Here is a 20994-nt window from a genome sequence, read left to right on the forward strand (position 1 = left end):
CTCCGTCCACCTTTACCAGGCACTACAAGATGGACACAATACACTCTGCTCAGGCTGCCTTTGGCAGAAGGGTTCTGCAACACGTCCTTCCCCCTCAGTAGCCTGGGACCCCCACCCTGGGTCACCTGGCTATGGTATGTCCCCATGGAGTTATCCTCACACAGCAGCCGAGAATGGAGCATTGGTACTCACCGTGAAGGCTTCTTCTGGCTGCTGTTGTAGAGGACAACTTGATCCTCCCTATGCGGTCCCAGACTCCTGAGCGGGGGGAGCGGTTCTCTTTCTTCCTGCTGTTTTTTACCTGTTCTTATTATCTGTTTTTATTACCTGTTTACCGTTTGCTTACCTTTTCTAGTCATATGTGTGTTAAAGTTTCCTTCCGTTTGAAGCTTGGCTGACTACAAGAACTGGGTGGGGTTACCATCTGGCTCCTTTTATAGCTTTCTAATTAGCATACGTCCTGCCCTGGAGCAAGCATGGGATGATAACCCCAGGGAGTTGTCCTCTACAACAGCAGCCAGAAGAAGCCTTCACGGTGAGTACCAATGCTCCAGTCTAGAACGATGCATTCACACACATGTCCCTTTCTGATGCTGCAAGGCGTGGGTGGGTGGCAAGACTGATGCTGCAAGGCGTGGGTGGGTGTGCATGTGAAAGCCCTGTTTTTCAAAAGGCAAAATATGCACAGTTATTTACCAGGCACAGGAGCTAGAAAAGAGAGGCTATTTTGATAAATAGTGGCAACTGTAACATTTGCCTTTTGAATCCACTCTTCTGAAGGAGTGAACACTGCTTTAGATAGATGTCACTTCAACATGCAGTGTATTGTTGTTGGACACTCTTTTTCTCACACTGAATCGATCTTCCATAGAATCAGGGTGTTGCATAAGCCCAAAGGTAAATATGGGGTGCTTCCAGAAGGAGGCTTTTTGAGTTGGATATACTAAAACTAGTTTGCCTGATATCTGCCAGCCACAAAAGAATTGTGCTGATTACAGTAGGCAGGGCTAACAGGATCACTATAAATGGGTGCTGTCCCAAAGGGTGACAGTAGTACAAAATCTTCATGCTAGTTAGTGTTTCTTCCTTTAAAGGATCTTATCTTCTACTCCTCCCTCCCATTTTTGATATAGTCTTAGAGACTAAATTGGCAGTGGGGGAAGTTATTCTAGAGTGTTGTGCTCTAGAATAGCATTAAATCTCGCATTGCTATTTTTGCAGCACTTCCTCTACAAGGATTAGGGCTAGGGACCGGACAGGCAAGGTCAGACACATCTTTCATGAGATGATTTGTATAGGGCTGGTACCAAGAACTTAGTTTCTGCTTTCTGTACTAGAAGATGTTCTTGGCTCCCACTGTCTATTCCATATTCTTGAAATTCCTTTCTCTGGAAACTGGAGGCCATGCATCCATTGCAATATTGCACAATTCCCAATTACTCTGATGCTGTGTCCACATGATCAACACAAACTGATTCGCTGATGTACATTTAGAAATACATTTTTGTTCATTATTAATATATCATTGTGTATTTTTCATTGCCTACTATATGCATGAGTTTCCCTGCCCAGGGGGCGGGGAACAATTGGGGGCAGTCTACCCACTCATCCTCCCCCCCAATTGAGCCAGATCCATTGAATTCAGTGGGGCTTACTCCCAGTCATGTGGTATGAGATTGCAGACCCCCAAGGCTATATGTGATTCAAAAGATGGGGTGAAGGGCAGGTGGTGGGAAGAAGTAGTTTGTTTGGGCTTTGATAATTTTGTGGATTGCTTTGACTAATGCTGCAGCACTAATGAAGACTGATGCTTTTGGCAGAACTACCTTGGACTGTGGGCTTAGAGCAGGTTCCTGAGAACTTCTGCCATGTGTTAATCTTAGGCCATCCCCTACTGTACTACTGGGGAGAGGAGCCCTTCCTGCCCATTATGAAGCTGCCTGTGAAGTATCCTATGAGAAGGCAGCTTCCTCTTCTCATGCAGGTGTTCTTGAGCTGACATCCGTGGCATTCATACTCGTTGCCTCTCATAGTTCCAAAAGAGCAGATCTGAGTTTAATCAAGTAAAGCAATTGGACGTGGGTTTGCCTAAGCGCAGGCTTTTCTCTACAGAGTTTGGCTGATGCACAACTACCACCGGCCCCAGTGGAGGAGGACCCAGATACTCAGCCTGATACCCCTGTGGACCAGCTACCTCCTGATGAGGACTACGATGAAGAAGAGGAGGAGGAGGAAGAACCAGATGAAGATGGCAATGATGAAGAAGTGAAGGTACTATATTGAGTTGCAGAAGTCTGCAAGGAAACTAAACAGGGATGTTCATCCCTCAACGTTAATTACTCAAAATCATGCACAACAAGAAAATACAATAATGGATCCACAACAAAACATTGCAGTACATCCCTGATGTGCAAGTCTTACCTGAGCCTGTTACTGAGCATGATGGGGGGAAAAATCAAAGTTAGCAACAGACAAGAGTATCTGCTCTGAGACTTGCTTAATATGTAACTGTTTTTCCTGGGTTTTTTGGTGTTGCGGGGGGCGGGGGCAGCACTGGTGAGAACATAGGGATTTTATATACCTTTCACCCTCAGAAGCATGAGGGCTTGTGACTTACCTGAGAGAGTGTTCTTCAAGCGGATACATTTTCCACTCTTTTTGTTCAAGCCCTCCTCTATCCCCCACCATTACCTCTGCCTACCTGCTTCTCTGTTAACTGTCTAAGTTCGTGAACATTCCGTTCCATTGCATAATACACCTTCAAGCCTTCGGTAGGAGACAGATTACTTTCATGGGGAAGCAGGGTTTGAGTTTGGAGTTAAAACTATTCTTTCCCATGTTCTCCTTCCTTCTGCATTCATTTATATATGCATGGATTTATGCATTCAACTATATAGCAGTTTGATGTACTGAGCCCTTCGAAGAGAGTGCAATATGAAATTTCAACAAACACATGTCTGGTGCACTCTGTCCTAAGAGGAAAGGTTCAGCAACTAAAAAGATGTTACTAGTCTCTCGGTTCTATTAGGCAAAAACATGCAAATGTAGGCTGTTTCTGCTTAATATTAGGAACTTGATGGGATTTGGGAGAGCCCCTGAGCCCAGATTCCTGTTTGATGCTGGAAACCTCTTGCCCTCCAGTGTTGCACAAGTCCCAGTCCACAGCAGTCAAGCTAGAAAAAAATCAAGTTTGATCTTGCACACTTGCTCCCTCTCATGTACAAAGTGCAGGCAGAATAAAGGATGCATTGCTTTGTTTCACTTGCATAACATCTTGCAAAGGTTTTATAAGTTCAGATTTTAGAAGATCTTACCATTTTTATCACATTTGTATACCACTTTATATGTATATCTCCATAAATGCAGGATTCTTAATTCTCACCCTCTTCCAAAACACTTGAAGCAGGAGCTTCCTGTTGGACAGTACAGGGAAAGCACAACTTCTGTGCTAAACTGTTGAGGGACATTTTAAATGTCCCCCCCCCTCCCCAAGATTGTCACTCAAAACCTATTTCCGGTGGTGGTGCATGTGAAAAGAGCAGTAATTAAAAAAAATTTGCACCACATGTCTGTCCAAATATATTTACTTGTGGTATTTAGTATCAGTGGTGAGTTAAGTACTAACCATCGCCTGGCTCTGCTCTTCTTTCTTACTCCACCTCGCAGGGTAATAGTACCCTTGTATGTGAAGCTCTTATTCACTTGGCATCTATAAATCAATCTCTTATCTTCAGTTGTTTCATCTAACATGCTGGGGGGTTTTGTTTTGTTGCTCAGTGTGCGTCAATGTGGGTTTTGAGTGAAAAGCGACAATGGCATTAAAAGTGACTTGATGTCCCGGCAGGTCCCCTCACCCAAGCCGTCATCTGATGACAAGGCAGTGGAGGATGAATTGGAGAAGATGCCCCCTTATGATGAAGCTACACAAGCTCTAATTGATGGTAGGCTGTTCTTTTTTAAAATATGTCCTAGAAAGTAGAAGGGGAAGTCCCTGATTCTGTTTGGTAAACCAAAGCTGGTCTACCACAAGGTATGTAGAAAAGAGGTAGCCATTTTTCTTGATTTTAGTTGATGAAATAGTAAAACAAAACTGCTCTTGAGGAGGCAAGTTGATGTCACTCTCTGCTGCTCTTCTGTAAAATAGAAATCGCAGTCGCCTCCCTTGCAAGGTAATTGTGAAATGTAGGGGCTTGGCCTCAGCTGGCCCTCAGTCCAAACACCCGAAAGCACCAGTCTAGGATTTTTAGCTTTTCCCACTGGTTTCACTCCCAGTCACTGAACCTCCTCTCTCAAAAATACCAGACTCAGTATTGTGGTAAGTCAATAGGGCAAGTAGGCATGAGGTGGAAACAAAACAGACAAAAACAAGAAGTTTACTGTAATAATCTTCAAAAATGCAAAAAACAGTCAAGGAACAAACAAGGAGAAATTCAGTTTAGCAAGAGTGCAATTTAAAACTGTAGAACAAATAGGCTTGCTAGCCTTCTAAGACCTAGCAGGTTCCAGTAGGCCCAGCTCCCTCACTGCCAGTTCCCAAGCAGCTTCAGCCTGTCTGTACTCAGCTAGTCTTCCAACCTCTCAGCTCACACAGCAGTTTGCTGCTTTATTTTCTCCAACTCTTCCTTTTTATTCACTTCTTGCCTGCCCGCCCCAGGTATGCATAAAACAGGGCAATGTCCACCTCAGGCAAACAGAACCTTCTGTTCCTGCCTGGAGACAACCAACCAGATGACTTGGGTACATTCCCTCAAAAATCCAGCAGCAAAACAACTTTTTGCCTCCTACCTAGCTGTCAATCAGAAGCTTTTAACCCTGCAGAGCTTTACAGAACCAGATTCGTACAACCAACACAAAGAAAATAATGTACAAAACATTCCTTCACAATGACAAATAAGATTGAGCACTTTGTGTTCAAGAGCTATAGAAATAACATTGGAGATCTGGATCAAGATCTGTCGAGATCCATAAGTATAGGATTCTGTGCCTGCGCAGGAACCACGCAGTAGCAATGCTGCAACTTGTCGAGGCATCCAAGCCCCACCCCCACGCTTACAGTGTGCTATTTAAAGGCAGGCTGGGCACCATGTTCCTCAGTTCTTTTCTGACTGCCATCGTGTTTGGAGCTTGGTCTGCTGCTTTTCGTTGGAATAGTTCTTCAGAGTTGTTTTTCTTGAGGTCATCTATTTATTTATTTTTAAAAGGACGGATATTAAGTTTTTTTTACTTTCTGCTGACGGACTATGTTTGGTGAGAAATTGGACTGGCTTTGGCTGATGGATAACGACCCCGGAACAGACCTGACTAAGTTTTTCGATTTGTGGAATGGCTGAAGAGAAAAAAATCCCTTTTAAGAGGTGCGAGAGCTGTAAGGTCAAACTCCCCTCTAAGGACCTTCACAATTTGTGCCATTTGTTTGGGTGAGAGCACAACGTGTCCACTTGCAAGATCTGTCTGTCCTTTTCTAAACAGACTCATAAGAATCAGGCACTTTGCCTTCATGCCGCCATTTATGACAAAGTCCTGAGCCCTTCAACACCAGCAGAACCATGCCCATCTTCCTTGGCGTAGAGGACACCACCAAAGACAACCTCGATTACGAGTCAACAGAAACGAAGGACGTTGACGCCGAGTCAATAGAAAGTTAGGATGTTGCCGTCTCCTTTGACGTCGAAAGCGCCTAAGCCTACGTCATCGACCGTTCAGAGTCAACACCCACTTGGTGGGGGATCTGTCTTGATGCTGGGGCCTCGAAATCGTCATCAAAGCATCGGACTACCGAGGCTTCTGCAAAAGTCCTAAAGAAGAAGTCAAAGACAATTGACTTAACACGGGAACGTATTCCGTCGCCATCTGCGCTACAGCATTTTCCATCAGCAGCAGCTTTGAGGTCGAAGACTTCTCTCAATGTCGTACTTCCCGCACCGATACCAACGGAACCGTTTGATGCCGACTGACCGCTGAAGCGAACGACATCAAGGGCACATTCCCTATCTCTGGCTCTGACACCAATTTCTTCGTTGGCCCCTTTGACGCCGAAGGTTTGACAAGATGATCCTTCGACATCAACCCTGTATTATTGGCATCGAAACAAGTTTTGCCATGATGCCAGCTACTGATGCTGATGTTCGATGTTGATGAGGAGGGAGAGGATGCGGATGGCAGTACTGGCTTGGACCTGATCACCGCACACATGCTCCTTTTGATTTTGGATTCCTCTTTGAGTACCTCTTCCACGTCAACCTTCAAGGGTTTTCCTCCTTCAGGTACTGAGGCTTATTTGGGCACAGCACTACCACCAGCCCTAGCAAACTACCTTGTCTGCAGAGCACTTGCAAAGTCCTTCTACCTGGCATGCTTGTGGCTTTTCGCATACTCCTGTTTCGACTGCCGCCCTCTCGGCGACTGCCATGGATTCCTGTTCCCCTGGGGCACCATATGATTACCAGATGGCGAAGTCCTGGAAGCCTTTTGCACCAAGAACATATTCTCCAGTTACTACTTCCCTGGCGGTGACCACCTTGACTAACACTACCACCCAGAGTGAGTCTATTTCTTATGCTTCCAAGTCACCTTACCACCATCTACGATGTCACAGGCCACACAGACTTCATCCCCACTCTTCAGGACAATAAGTACCCAAACATGGGCTCTGCATTCCCCTCAAAAGACTACTGTGGAGACCCAAACGTGTGTTCCATCTTCTCCAACCGGATCTACTACGAAACACCATGGATCCTCTGATTTTTTTTTAGTCCAATCCAGAGGATGCAGACAGCTTAGTGGATCCTCCCGTAGATGTGCCACCATCCACCTATGTCTCTCTTATCGATTAAAGTGGCGAATTACTCGACATCCATGGCCAAGTACAACCATGGCCTGTGGGAATCCCTACAAGGGGATTTGAACACCTTGTCCCCTGAGGAATTTAAAGAGAAGTGCCAGCGAACCTTAGAGAAATCGGCTGACTTAACCAGCCAGCAGTTAAGCATCGCAAAACATCTTGCAGAGTTGGAGTCTCGCTCTTTGACCGCTGCTGTTGCTTTACAAAGACATGCGTGGCTAAGGTCTACAAACCTTCAAAGCGACATGAAAGAGAAGATTGAAGGTTTAGCCTTTGATGGAAATGGCTTTTTTAGTGAGACAACTGATGCCACCATGGAACAGCTTAACAAATCAAAGTTTACAGCAAAAACATTTACCTCTGTTGCATCTACATCCACATACCCTCCTAGATACCGTTCCTATTATGGCGAACAGAGGCCTCCTTTTAGGCAACAAGATCGCTGAGACTACAAGAAGCAATACAATCCTTACCACAAACACCCTTACCAGAGTAAGGCGAAAACCACTCAGTCCCAACAAGCAACAAGAATCACAGAAGCGTCTTTGAGGTTCAGGACCGCCCACCGACACTGGACTTCTCCCCAATCCCGTCTGCAGGGGCTTTAACATCTTGGCAAGCGAGTTCCACCAGTAATCTTTCAATCTCAGTGCTTCCACAAAGATCCATCAAACTGGCACGGCATGCCCCTGCATGGCGTCACATAACATCAGACCACTGGGTCCTGAAGATCATATCCTCAGGATATGCCATAGAATTCAGAAGGACCCCTCACTTTATGGGAATGAGGTTCACTCTGCCATCCCTGTCCTTATAGGAAGAGGTGAAGGAGCTGTTGGAGAAGGGTTCAGTCACCCCGGTGCTATGGGTGCACAGGTGTGAGGGGTTTTATTCACATTACTTTCAGATCCCAAGCGGGATGGGGGCATGCGCCCCATCATGGACCTGCACTATTTAAACAAGCTGGTCCATGCCAGTGAATTTCGTATGATGGCATTGCAGGAGATCTTATCGCTTCTCCACCAAGAGAAGTGGCTTGCAACGCTGGATTTAAAATACGCCTACTTTCATATCAGCATAAGGGAGCAACACAGCAAGTACCTACATTTCACTGTAGGCCACCAAGTATACCAATACAATGTCTTACCTTTCAGACTTTCCACCGCCCCAAGGGTATTTACCAAATGAATGGCAGTAGTGATTTCCCATCCAAGGACAAGAGTTGTTGCAATTTACCCATACGTGGACTGGCTCCTGACATCCAGGGACTGAGAAGAGTTACTTTCTCAGATCCAGTATGTTCTGACTCTTCTCCAAGACTTGGGGATCCAAGTCAATTGGAAAAAATCCCACCTGGAGCCAGTGCGCATGATCATCTATATAGGAGCAGTATTGAACACAGTAACCCAAAGGGCATAAGAAAGGTACAGATGCATCAGGGATCTTCATCAGCTGCACACGTTTCAGGAGTTGCTTTCACGGACATCTGCAAGGCAGCTACATGGCCCACAGAGTTGCCCTTTATAAAGCATTACACCATAGATATGCACTCTGCTGCTGAGGCGAGCTTCAGGAGAAGCGTTCTGAAACGGATGTTGCAATAATCACTACTGCACCCTCCTCCAGGGAGAACTTGCTATAAACACCCATACTCATGGATCTCGTTCCAGATAAACAGGTTGCTCACCTGTAACATATGATCTGGAAGAGATCTGTCGACATCCATAAGACCCTCCTGGACCACCCCTCTGCAGTAGTGCTCTGCTATGTGCGTACTTGTGTGCATGCCCTCTTTTCTCCATTGACGCTGCTTATCTGGATGATTGTTCTTCACAGCAGTCATCCAAGAACTGAGGAACATGGCGGCCAGCCTGCATTTAAATAGCATGCTGTAGGCATAGGAGTGGGGCTTGGACGCCTCGACAAGTGGCGGCATGGCTAGCACGTGGTTCCTGCACAGGCGCAAAATCCTATCTGTATGGATGTCGACGGATCTCTTCAAGATCATAAGTTACAGATGAGCAACCTGTTTTTCTCCCATGGTCTGTCTTTGCACCTGCTTTTGAGTGAACTGCCCAGAAAAGAAACAAGTTTACAAATAAACGTTTTCAGATAAGTGGGTTCAAAGCAGGCACTGGAGGGTTACAAGAGAAAGTGATGAAACAAATGCCAGTGAAAAACTGTTGGCACATGCAGTTGATACATGTTTGGCACAGATGCTCTTTTGAGGGTATCCTGCCTGAGGCAGGGAGCTAACCTCCAGGACCTCTGGTATTGTATGTGCCAGTAGGCCTGTGAAACACTTGCATCTTTCTCCATAATCAGTAAGTATCCGGATGGAAGAGCTCTGTCCCACTCTGAGCCATGAGCTGGGCAAGTGACTGGGCAGCTCTGTAGGTGTTGCTTCTAACCTGGAATTTTATCTCCTCCTTTCACCTGACTATATTTGCTACCTTCACAAGTCAACAGAAATTGCTGTCTATTCCTATCCCAATTAACTCCTGGACTTGTCCATTTCAAACTTTTTTAAAAGGGGAAAGATCACTGTGGGTGCTCATATCTAGTGTTAAGATGCTCATTGTCAGGATTGATCATGGTCAACGGGGTTTGTCTTGTTTGGGGAAGTTTCCCACAGAAGCCCCTTCCCATGTTGCTGAGAGCTGTCTGTGCTGAGAGCCCTTGGGTCTCCCTTCTACAGGAAGCAGAAGCCTTTCACAGGACAGCACCGCAGTGGCTACTTCTATGTTGGGCACTCATGCTTTGGGGCAGGATAGCAAGTGCTACTATCTGTGTCGTGTCTTGGCTCTGCAGTGCCTTGCTAAGATAATCCGTTATTTCATTTGGGGGTTGGTTAGGTCATGGAGCAAGGAAGAAGGGCTCTGTCTTCCCTTCATGATGTTCACTGTTCCTGAGCTCTTATAAAAATGCACTGTGGTGAGCCCGGCTTACCACTAGGTGGGCCTATTTGTCTTCGCTGGAGACTCTCCTTCTGAAGGCCACCTTGATGTGTGTTCTTCTGCTCCTTGGGAGCAATGGAAAGCCAAGTGCCGACTTTGAGGCAGGGAGGGGCCAAGCAACAAGCAAGAAAACTCCAGGGGCAAGGATACTTGAGAAGATCTGGAACTGGAGTTAAGGGGTATATTGTAATCATCTGCCCATTTCTGTGCATGTAAAACGAAAAACAAATCCCCAGCAGAAATTAATTATACTTGCAAAGCTCAATGAAAGCTTAAAGTTTCTGGTGTGTTGACAAGTGGCCATTCTCCTTTATTAACAGAAATATCGTACATTACACTACAGTTGCCTCCAAATCAAAATTGTCAACATTGTTGCAGGGAAGCTCTTGGGGAGCAGAGTTATGCTTGCCAGGCTTTTGCCAAAGTCAATTGGAGGCAACAAAGGTGTCTCTTCTATGCCTGTCTACCTGTGCAGTAGTTTTGAAGGGATGAGAGGTGACATTCCCTGAAGTTATCTATGATTAGTAGTTCCCTGCTGCTGAAAGGAAATCTTGTGGGTCATATTTCTTCTACTGCTCCAGAGGAAGGACTATGCAGGGTAACTTAGAAAGCTTAAATACTGCTGGGAAGAATAACCCCACCCAGTTCTGGTAGCCCTGTGTCTGCTCCAGAGACAACCTGTTTTCCTCTCTCCTAAAAGCTTACTCTTCTTACACTTACTCCTTCTAGTTCCTTTGCATTTCTTTTATTCTACGGTTCTTCTCTCTTCTCCTGATTACAAAAAAAAGCACTCTTTTCTTCTCTGTATCCTGCTCCTCCTCCTTCCCTGGAGTCAGCAGCTAGGATGCAGAGCAGTCCTCGGATCTGGAATGTCTTCGTTCCTAGGGGCAGTCAAAAGAATATAAGTTTTTCTCCACCAAGGAGAAAACGCAACATGCCGAGCATCACGAGGCCTTTGTTGTCGCCTGCCTCCCCAGCCTCCGTAGACAATCAAGGATTTGGGGGAAGGGCCATTGCTCCTCCCACCACAGGGAAGTGGAATGGTGAGATGACCAACTTACTGAATCCTTTCCTACCTCTTGGATATTATCCCAGATGACTTTGCCCCTCTACTGAATAAGGCAGTTCACACCCTGGGCTTCCAACTGGGCTCACTGCAAGAGGACCAAGCCAATCCTAAGTCTTTGTATTTCCTAAAAATAAGACCAGGGAAAAGCATTTTCCTTCCCCAGAATTTTTCAGTGAAACAGGAATGAGAACCGTCTGCTATCCTAGTACTGTGGCCAATAGGTTTTACAGTTTCTCGAATGAAAGCCTTAAGCTCCTCAAAGTGCTTCCTACTGATGGTCCTGTAGTGGCCCTTGTTTTGGATGTGGTACTCCTGGAAGATGGAGACACATCCCTCAGGGACCCTTCTGGAAAAAAAGGCATCTCTCAGGAGGGCCTGTGAAACCTCTTCCCTAGTTTATCTGCTCATCCACAGTGGCCTACATCTCCAGGGCTTCACCTCTATGGTTTAATTCAAAACCCACTAGAGGACCCATTACACCTCAGAAGGTCCAGGCCTTCATGGCTGACACCATTATGGACAGTCAGGTCCACCACTTTCTCTGTAGTTGCCAGGTGAACCCTATGGTTGAAACATTGGCAGGTAGACGCCACCTCACCCTCAAACTTGATGGCTGTCCCTTACATAGGTTCCAAGCTGTTTGGCAATGAGGCATTTAAATTATCTACTCATCAAAACCAAGGATAAGAGAAAAGCCCCTTCCTACACACAGGGACTTCCATAGGCAGAATAAACAGCCCTTCTAGTCCTTTCGTCGCTTCAGGAGCCCCTTCAGACCCAGGGACAGGGACAACAGAGCAGTTCCAATGTCTCTTTTGGAACAGGCTAGAAACCATGGGCAATTTCTAGTCAAAGATCCAACTTTCTTCCTCTGAGACTACATCATCTGGCCATAATAATAGACACCTCCCTGTACAGGTTAATCTTACCTCAGGTTCAAAAGATCCCGGCCACAATTCATTTGCTCTCCCTCAGCAACAGGGTACCACTTCTAACTCTAGCTTGCCTGTTTGGTGACAACCCTGGAGGCAGTAGACTGGGCTAGGTTCCACCTGTGCCCACTCCAGTGGTTCTTACTCCCTTATCAGAATGAGATAGCATTAAAGTCTCAAATGAGAGTTTTAGTACCCCTCAGTCTTAATCAGTCCCTGAATTGGTGTACAATTCTGAACCATCTTTCCCAAGGAAAACCATTTCTAGACCCACCCAGGGTCATCATAACTACCTATGCCAGCCTCTGAGAATGGGGAACCCACTACCTCCAGCATTCGGCCCAGGGGAAATGGTCTTCACAGGAAAGGGACCACTTCATCAGTTGGTTGGAGCTTAGGGCCATCTGCCTGGCACTGATGGCCTTTCAACACATGTTAAGAGGCAAACATGTCTTGGTCTATACAGACAACAACATGGTGAAAACCCATATTGCTCACTAAGGAGCAACCAGATTACTACACCAAGAAGCAACACTTCTCCTCCAGTGGGCAGAAACGCATCTGGCATCCCTGTTGGCACATCATGTGAGCAGAATTCTAAACACCAAAGCATATTGGCTCAGATAGACAGAAATCTACCCAGCAGAATGGAGCTTCAACCATCGGGTATTCAGTCTACTCACAGCACATTTCAGATTCCCACAGGTTGGCCTTTTTTGCAGCTCCAGGGTTTTTTGCCCACTTCCTGTGTGAGGGAGCAGTTTCCAGAGATCCTTCTTGTGGTTCCTGTGGATCTTAACAGACTACCTATAGCAAGGACCCATAGTTCACCATGATCTGGCCTGGTTAAAATTAGCCAACTGGAAACTGAAAGGAACCTCTTGAAATAGCATGGATATTCTGACAAGGTCTTGAACACAATATTAGCTTCCAGGGAAGCTGCCAAAAATAGGATATATCAATTTACCTGGTGGACCTTTTTGCATTGGTGCGCTAGACACCGCAAACGTAGCGAAACATGTGACCTCAAGGACTTCCTTAATTTCTTATAGGAGGATTTGGACAAGGGTCTAAAGCAAACACACTAAAATGACAATCAGCAGCACTCTCAGGACTCTTGGCCTCTTAACACCTTTCAGCAACGACTCATACAATCTCACCTCAAATGTTTCCTCAGAGGAGCTATACTGCTTTCGCTGCCTGCCATACACAGATTGCCAATATGGAATCTTCATTCCGGGCGCTACAAGGCCGCCCATTCGAGCCCATCTGCTCGATCCCACTCTGCCTTCTATCCTATAAACTGGCATTCCTAGTAGCTGTTACCTCTGCCAGAAGGGTGGCAGAACTTGGGGTTCTATCTGTAAATAAACAGTTATGCATAATCTCACTGGACTCTGACTGATCCTTGATCCATCATTCATCCTAAGGTGCCGTCGGTATTTCGCAGATCCCAGAATGTTATCTTGCCCTAAACCTTCACATCCATCAGAGCGGGCATGGCCCAAGCTTAGATGTCCAGCGCTGCTTGAGGGTCTACATCCAATGTACTGAGCCGTGCTGGGCTTCAGATGCCTTGTTCGTGTCTTATCTCCCTACTTCCATGGGCCGGAAGGTCTACCTACTGTAGTCAAATGGGTCAAAGCCAGCATTTCCCTGGCATACGACATGTTGAAACTACCATCACCCTTGCATCTCTCAGCCCATTTGACTAGGGCAGCAGCAGCAATGGCAGTTTTTTCTACAAATGCTTCCCTCACAGAGGTATTTAAAGTGGCAACATGGTCATCCCCGTCTACCTTTACAAAACCTTACAGGCTGGACACTCAACACTCTGCCAAAGCCGCATTCGGTAGAAAAGTGCTATAGCAGGAACTTCCTCAGCAGTAGTCCTGGACACTTCCCACCCGGGCTCATCAGAGACATATCCGACAAGATATGTCGGAGACATATCCGACAAGTCGTTCTCTCTCAGTAGCAGGGAATGGAGCATTGGCTACTTACCTGCTTCTGAATACTTACCTGCCTCTGCCCACCTGCTTGGATTGTCTGGGTCTACTGCGGGGACTGCCTTTCCCCCTCTATTTGCTGTTCCTTAATATTGTTCTCTAAGTTGATATTCTCAACTTGGCTGTTCAGAACTCGGTGGGATTATCCTTCCCAGGTCTATTTAAGTTTTCTAATTTAATTTGCATAGTCCTGCCTCTGAAACAGCAGCGGAAGTATAACCCACAAGATGTCTTCATATCCAGCAGCAGGAAGAAGCCTTCACAGTAAGTAACCAATGCTCCTTTTTCATTTATTTCTCTGTGGGTCAACTAAATATTGGACAGAGCTGTGTGTGTATTCCAAGCTTCCCAGGTAGTCAGAATTCTGCACCAAGAAATACTGAACTCTTCAATCTGTATAAATTATGCCAACTGAGCAATTGCAACGTTTTATTCCAATTTTGCTGGAACAGCAAGGACACTGAAATCCTTCCTCGAACAGCTGAAAAACTGATTAATTTGGCCTTTCTCATTCTGAGTTTTTAGCAGGCATTGCTCGCATAATTTCAGGCATATCTTCACAGCCAAAAGGGCTAGAAATCTGCTTTTAAAAATTAAAGCTAGGATTTTGCACCCACAACTGTATTTCCGCCTCTTCCAGTGCTGCTAAGGTGTGTGGCATTTACACACAGCCCTAGATTTTGGGTTTGTGTTAACTGTCCTGCTGTAGACTTTTTGACTTCCCTTTTGGTATCAAAATTCTCTGCAGAGGTATGTAACTTGAATTCATTCCTTTGTTGCTGGCCTCTCTAGTGGAAGACCTTTAAGGGGATTGGAGAATTTGGGGCTCCCCCCACAGTAGGTTTTTTAGCATTAGAAGTTGAACTCCATCAGTAACTTTCTGTTCAAGTAAATGTCGTCATAAAGAGGCTTATGAGCTTAAAGCAAGACGAATGGGCTTTCCAGTCAGAAAACAAAAGCCATTTGCCCTAAGAGGAGATGAGCTGCTCTTCTTAGCACATGGCTGAAAAGGGGAGCTGTTTGTGATGGTAAGAAAATAGGCGTCCTCATTTTCTCTGAGTAGGCTCTGAACAAAGCAAAGATTATTAGGCTGCATTTTTGTGGGGTCGGTTGGGAATTGCAGAGTGACTTAGATGTGCTTGTCAGGAAAAGAAGTCTTTAATTACATCTGACTCTTTAGCAATGGGTTATATCTTCTCTCTCATGCACGTGTTTTCTCTCTACTTATAAATTGCTTTGGCTGAAGGCTAAAGATATAACAGTTTACAATGATTTGAATTCATGCAGTGCTATAATCCCAAAGCATTTGCAGGAGTGGCAACTCGGGGCTACTACAGGTGACTAACTATACAAAGATGGCACTGAGGGGGCCAGGAGACTTCATCCAAGCCACAGGCCTGTGAACGCTTGATGATTTTGCTCGCTGCTGTGCTTACCCCTTGGTAGTGTTGTTGATCTCCCTCTAGAGAGGGGTTAGAGAAAATGCAGTACAGGTGAGCAAGAACTAACCAAGGAGGTTCTAGATGGACATGGAAGCCATTCATGATGATGTGCTCACAGGCTGGAGGGGTGTTCGATCAATATAGGCAACATCAAATTTTTCTCTTCACTGGGGTGGGAAGACTGGTTTCAACCTGTCAGAGAACCATTATGATGCTTGTGAGTGAGAGCTGGATAAAGAACATTCACAGCCTAGCCTTCTGTCCACTCTCTGTGGTGACTATTTGGTGAGTACTGTCCCACTGCTATGTGGCTGCTACTCTCACAATCCTTTTGGTTGTGCGATGAGCCATCCTGGCTGAACTTCGCCCTCCCCCAGTTGATCAATGGGGTGCTGTGCCCCAAACTACCTCACATACGAGTAAAATAAAGGCTAATGAGCCTTTACTCATTACTGAGTAAATACTGAGCCATTTTTGGAAGCGTGGTATAGAAATCAAATAAACAAACAATGCACAAACTTATTTCTGCAGCTTTGAGTCAGTTGTCATGGATGGGCTGCCTGGGCACCGCACTGACAAAGGAGGCAAATCAGTGTGACTGCTCTGCTGCAGGGCCACTTTAATCCTGGGCAGATTTGGCTTTCTGGGCAGCACATGTGGAAAAAGTTGAAAGGCCTTGGTTGACTGGGAAGCAATGCCTGTGTGGCAAGCTTGTGGGGCCTGCTTAGGAACATAGGAAGCTGCCATATACTGAGTCAGACCATTGTCTAGCTCAGTATAGTCTTCACAGACTGGCAGCGGCTTCTCCAAGGTTGCAGGCAGGAATCTCTCTCAGCCCTATCTTGGAGATGCTACCAGGGAGGGAACTTGGAACCAAGATGCCCTTCCCAGAGTGGTCCCATCCCCTGACGGGAATATCTTACACTGCTCACACTTCACACACCTATGTATATTGCCTTGTTCCTGGATGGGAGAAAGGCAAGACATACATGTAACAAAATAATTATTACATGTATTGTTTTGGACTAATGTCTGCTGCTGTCTGTCTTGTGGCCAATGTCTTTATCGTAACAAAAAGAATAGGCAAGCTCTAGGGGTCTGCTTGAGCCTCTTCTCTGCTTGAAGTGGTCAGCCTGCTTCTGGGAGGTTGTGTAAGATGTGTATATTGTGTGTGGTGACCCACAGCAGAACTATTCCACCCAAATGGGTCTTTATCAAGGCCAAGGTATCATAGTTTCTTACGCTGCTCTGACTGCTGAGAGTCGGCATCACCTGGAGCATGCTGCTCACTTCTGTTGTTTCTTGCAAGGCCTGTGCAAAGCATTGAAGTAAAGCTGGCCTGATTGACTGCATAGCAGTCAGTTCTCTTTATTACTCTTTGCTTATTGATCTGTATTTGAGATACTGTTGCCAAGAACATTGGAGGTGGTGGCGTGTGTGTGTGTGTGTGTGTGTGTGAGAGAGAGAGAGAGAGAGAGAGAGAGAACATAAGATTAAATGCCCAAAAGGAAGGAGCTCTGTGCTGTGGGAAGCAGTTCCAGAGTTGATGTTTGTTTAGTCCTTCCATTACATGTTCACAGATCTCCGGGCTTGGAGAGCACATCAGCATTCTTTGGCTGTTAGCCTGGGAAGCAGTACTTAAGGGACTGATTCATGTTACCATCTTCAGCTCCTCTGCCGTGATGGTGTCGACCCACAGCTGAGCAGTCATGCAGCTCCTTTCCACATGTCTCCATACGTTGTGTCTGCATGCTCATGCCCTATAGTAGCTTGTGTGCAGTGGTGCTGATTTGTAATACAGAGAGCAGTTGGAGCAGTCATGTGACTGGCTCAATATGTGCTGAAGTCACCTTGAGTTATGAACTAACATTCTCTTCCTGCCTTTTGGAGTCTAATTTAGGATCTAATAGGTTGTCAGCAGTGTGACTACGTACACTTAATTTGCATGCTTTGCATGAATCTCATTGAGTTGTCTTGTTTTTCCTGGATTAGTAATTTATGTACTGTGAGGGAAGGATTGGTGCTCAAAACACAAGAGTAGCAGACCATAAGGAAGAAGGGACTAGGGCCTGCTCCTCTACTGCTATATCTGATTACCCAGTATCCCATTTGTCCAAGGTATTGGTCAGTCCCTTATCTCCTCTCTGTAACCCCACCCACTCGGTTTTGCGAGTCTTTTGTAGATTTTTAGTCTGCGATGGTATCACTTCTGTATTCTTGTAAATGCTGATGCTACCTGCCTCGAAGGGCACCCTTGCATCTCTTGGATGTGAATCTGGAACGGTGTATACAACTTCAGGCTTCATCCTATAGTCTCAATATAGTTGTTTCAGGCACCGCAGTTAATTACTGAAGGCCATTATCTTGACTCTGTGATTGTGGTTATATAATAGGCTAGATCTCTGAATATGCTTCTAATATTGAGATATAAAACTTCTACCAAGGGTGAGTTATATCTATTGAATCCCTCAAGAGTTTTTTGTTTGGTGATATGGTTCAATTCACTGTTGAATCTTTGAGGGGTAGGGGTGTGTGTGTGTTACACAAACCTTTTACTTGTGTGTGCTCTGCTTTATTAGATTACTTGTAGAACTTGTGGAAACCAACATTTGCTATATCCTAAGTAGAACACAGTTTACACAAGCCCTCCAAACCAGGATTGTAAGACATGGTTTGATTCTGGTTTGTAAGGTGTCTCAGAAACTAGTTTTCTGGTTCAGATGTAAGTGGCAAATCATGGTTTCTGTGAAAGTGGAAGTAACTTAAATCAAAGCATGCTGGAGGTAAGTGACCACACAAAAGAAGGCTTGTTCTTGAAACAGCAATCAATGATTTGGTGTATATATATGAACTGACCCTCTGTGTGTTATCACTGTATTACTCAAGCACCTGGTAGGCCAGGCTGGAAGGCAATAAAATGGAATAACTCAATCTCAACTTGGCAAAATTCATGCTGGCTGTTTCAGCATGCAGCATTATGATTGGTTGGTGAATTCCTCTCTGAGGCCTGGGAGCTCATGTCTACTGTCACTTGATAGACCATTAGAAAAAGCACCTGCAATGTAAAACTGACAATTTTTTGTCATTTCTGGAGTACTTAAATCAAAGTTCAGTTCAGACACCATGCCAAGTCATGACCTAAACATGGTTCAAAGCTGCTTATCTGCTTTTATTTTGTCTATTCGGGATGCCCACCTCCATGGTTCAGTGGCTTCTGGAGCGGAAGCAATTACCATAGCTGTAAATTCAGACATTACGTCAAACCATAATTGATACAAATGGCTTCAGATCATGGTTTCAGATTGTCGTATGCTAGCTCACCACAATGACTATCGATTAGGACATCACAGCGAACCATAGTTATGTGTTGTTAACCATGATTTGGTGTGATGTCTAAACTGAGCCCAAGTATTGTAATATCCAAGGTCCTTTTGCTTCATGCTTCTTCCATGGCCTTCTGTAGAGCACGAAAGACCTGTTTGTTTCACAAGGCTTTTGGCTGCTGATCTTGTCATTTGTAGTGTTTATGCTGTTAATATATTGCTATTTTAAATTGTGTTTGTATATTTGTGTGGTTTCTTGTTTACCATCTCAAGTCTTTTAAGGGTCAAGGTAAAAACAGTTTTGAAGTTCATGTGTTGCTTAGCCATTTCTGCTCTTCACAGTGAGAGATGGAAGCGGGAACAAGTTGAGTCACCATCTCCTAATAATGAACTCCTTGGAAAGGGTGAAAAAGCTGTTGGCATCACCTGAGACCTAAACATAGCACTTGTGTGTGTGTGTGCGGGTGGGTGGGTGGGAGTAGGATAAACATTCCACTGAGCAGCCTCCAGACTAAAGTCACGGAACCACCTTTGTGTGACTGCAGCATGACTACGGTTTCCATTTTCCCTCTGAATTTCAGTGGTTCCCCAAATCCCCCCCTCTTAGCAGAGAGCTGTTGCGCATGTCTCTTCACAATAGCAAGTGAGCTAGGAAGCTGAGAGCTGTAGAATGTCAGCAAAGAGATCTCACTTCAGCAATGTGATGCCACCTCTTTCAAGTGGCTCTGATGCGCTTGGGCATCTTGTGAAGTCTGCTTCTGTGGGATTTGCCCTAGGCCCATGCAGTGCCACCTTCTGCAGACTTGGAATGTTGTGTGTGTGTGTGTGTGTGTGTGTGTGTGTGTGTGTGTGTGTGTTACTGTCTCCTAAATTTGGGGGGGGGGCTTAAAAGATCAGTTGCTCAAACTGACCAGAGCCTTGCTGTGCAGTCTTTCTGAAGCCCTTCTGGTTTCCAGGCAGAGTCTGTCAATACCATAGCATGGAGCTTATCAAAATGTACCAAACGTAGCAAAAAGCTATTCTACAGCTGTAACAAAATGAACTTGGGAGTCTTAGGCATGTCTGCACTTTGTGTTCTGGGAACATGTGTCACCTGAATAGATCACCTCCATTAGCATTGAGAAGCAGATACGCCATTTCTCTGTTGCTGGGACCGAGGACACCTCATGTCCAGAAAGCAAAAGGCAATTGATAGGCAGAGCTGCCTCTTTGAAGTGGCTCATGCGGCTTAAAGGGAGTGGCTCTGCTGGTGGCTTTCTCCTTTAGCAACAAAGCATACCTTCAGCAGGCTTGGCCTTTGGGCTGCCGCTTGGAGTGGGCATGCAGGCCAGGCCAGGACTTGAAGGAACTCTCGGTACCAGGCCAAGAGGGTGCCTGTAGAGGCAACGGCGAGGAGGGCAGCAGGCACACACTCCCTAGCACCCATCCTCCTGCCTGCTGTAGCTAGGAGGATGCTTGGGCGGGTGACGGGGACAGTGGGTGGGGCACCAGCTGGGGCACGTCGACCCTGGGGAGGAGGAGACTACTCCCCCAACCATCTGTAGTTGCACACGTGTGCACCCCCACAACCACTGTCCCATGAGACCCTGCACATGCTGATTCAGCCCCTTGCCCCCCTAGAGACAGCCCTGACTTTGAGTGTTTGTACACACATGGAAGTATTACTCATTCACCTAATTCTTATTTTGCCAGTTTTCCTTTTTACTGCAGTTTAGGTACTGAAAACTGGTTTATCATACTGTGGTTTTTCAGTACTTTCTGCTACTTGGAAATGTAGAGTCGTCTTGACTACATTCAGAAGAGTTAACAGTTCAGCAAAGGGCTTTCAGTGGTTTGGGTTCTGTTCTGCTGTGTGCGGTGGAGATAAAAGTTTGATACCATGTTTGGTTTTGTTGTTGCTCAGTTCCATATCATACTTTGAACCTGGTCACCAATGTAAGGGTTCAGCTAAGTAGTGGTACATTGCTGGCCTCAACCAGAATGAACCAGGAGCTCATAAAGCTCACACTGGATAATTTTTTAATATATTTGCGGTTCGTCCAGGCTTCTAGGTTCTTGGGCTGGGATGCAGCAGGGAGACGAAAGAGGCTTCAAGGCTGCAGTCTACTATAGACAACTGTATAGACAAAACAGTTTAGTGGAGGAAGGGGAAGATGGAAGATTTTCTGTGCAGTGTACAGTGCTTCCCCAATCCTGTATTGTATGTGTTTAAATGTATCAGCGCAAACATTCTTTCTTCCCTTCTCAGAGTTAGGCCTGCAGGATCCCAGGCATTGCGGAATGCAGCAGCTTCCAGTGTCTGTGGCGGAGAAGGTTTTTTCTCCAGCAGATGAGGGGGAATCTGGTAGCATGAGTGGATGTGGGGCAAATATTTGTGTGTGTGAGAGAGAACATACATCCTTAGTTTTTCCATCAAGTAAT

At 45.6% G+C, this 20994-nt stretch overlaps 1 protein-coding gene across 2 annotated transcripts in view; it reads left to right on the forward strand.

The window, feature by feature from the left end:
- The window catches only part of PRKCSH (protein kinase C substrate 80K-H), an 84400-nt gene that overhangs the window by 41028 nt on the left and 22378 nt on the right, over positions 1-20994 (forward strand). For both annotated transcript variants that reach the window (XM_053296511.1, XM_053296512.1), the window contains exons 11-12: positions 2113-2271; positions 3845-3941. In XM_053296511.1, coding sequence (XP_053152486.1) covers positions 2113-2271; positions 3845-3941 — 256 coding nt within the window. The remainder of the gene's footprint in view (positions 1-2112; positions 2272-3844; positions 3942-20994) is intronic.

The sequence above is a fragment of the Hemicordylus capensis genome, chromosome 2 (genome assembly GCF_027244095.1).
Source record: "Hemicordylus capensis ecotype Gifberg chromosome 2, rHemCap1.1.pri, whole genome shotgun sequence".
Taxonomy (NCBI): domain Eukaryota; kingdom Metazoa; phylum Chordata; class Lepidosauria; order Squamata; family Cordylidae; genus Hemicordylus; species Hemicordylus capensis.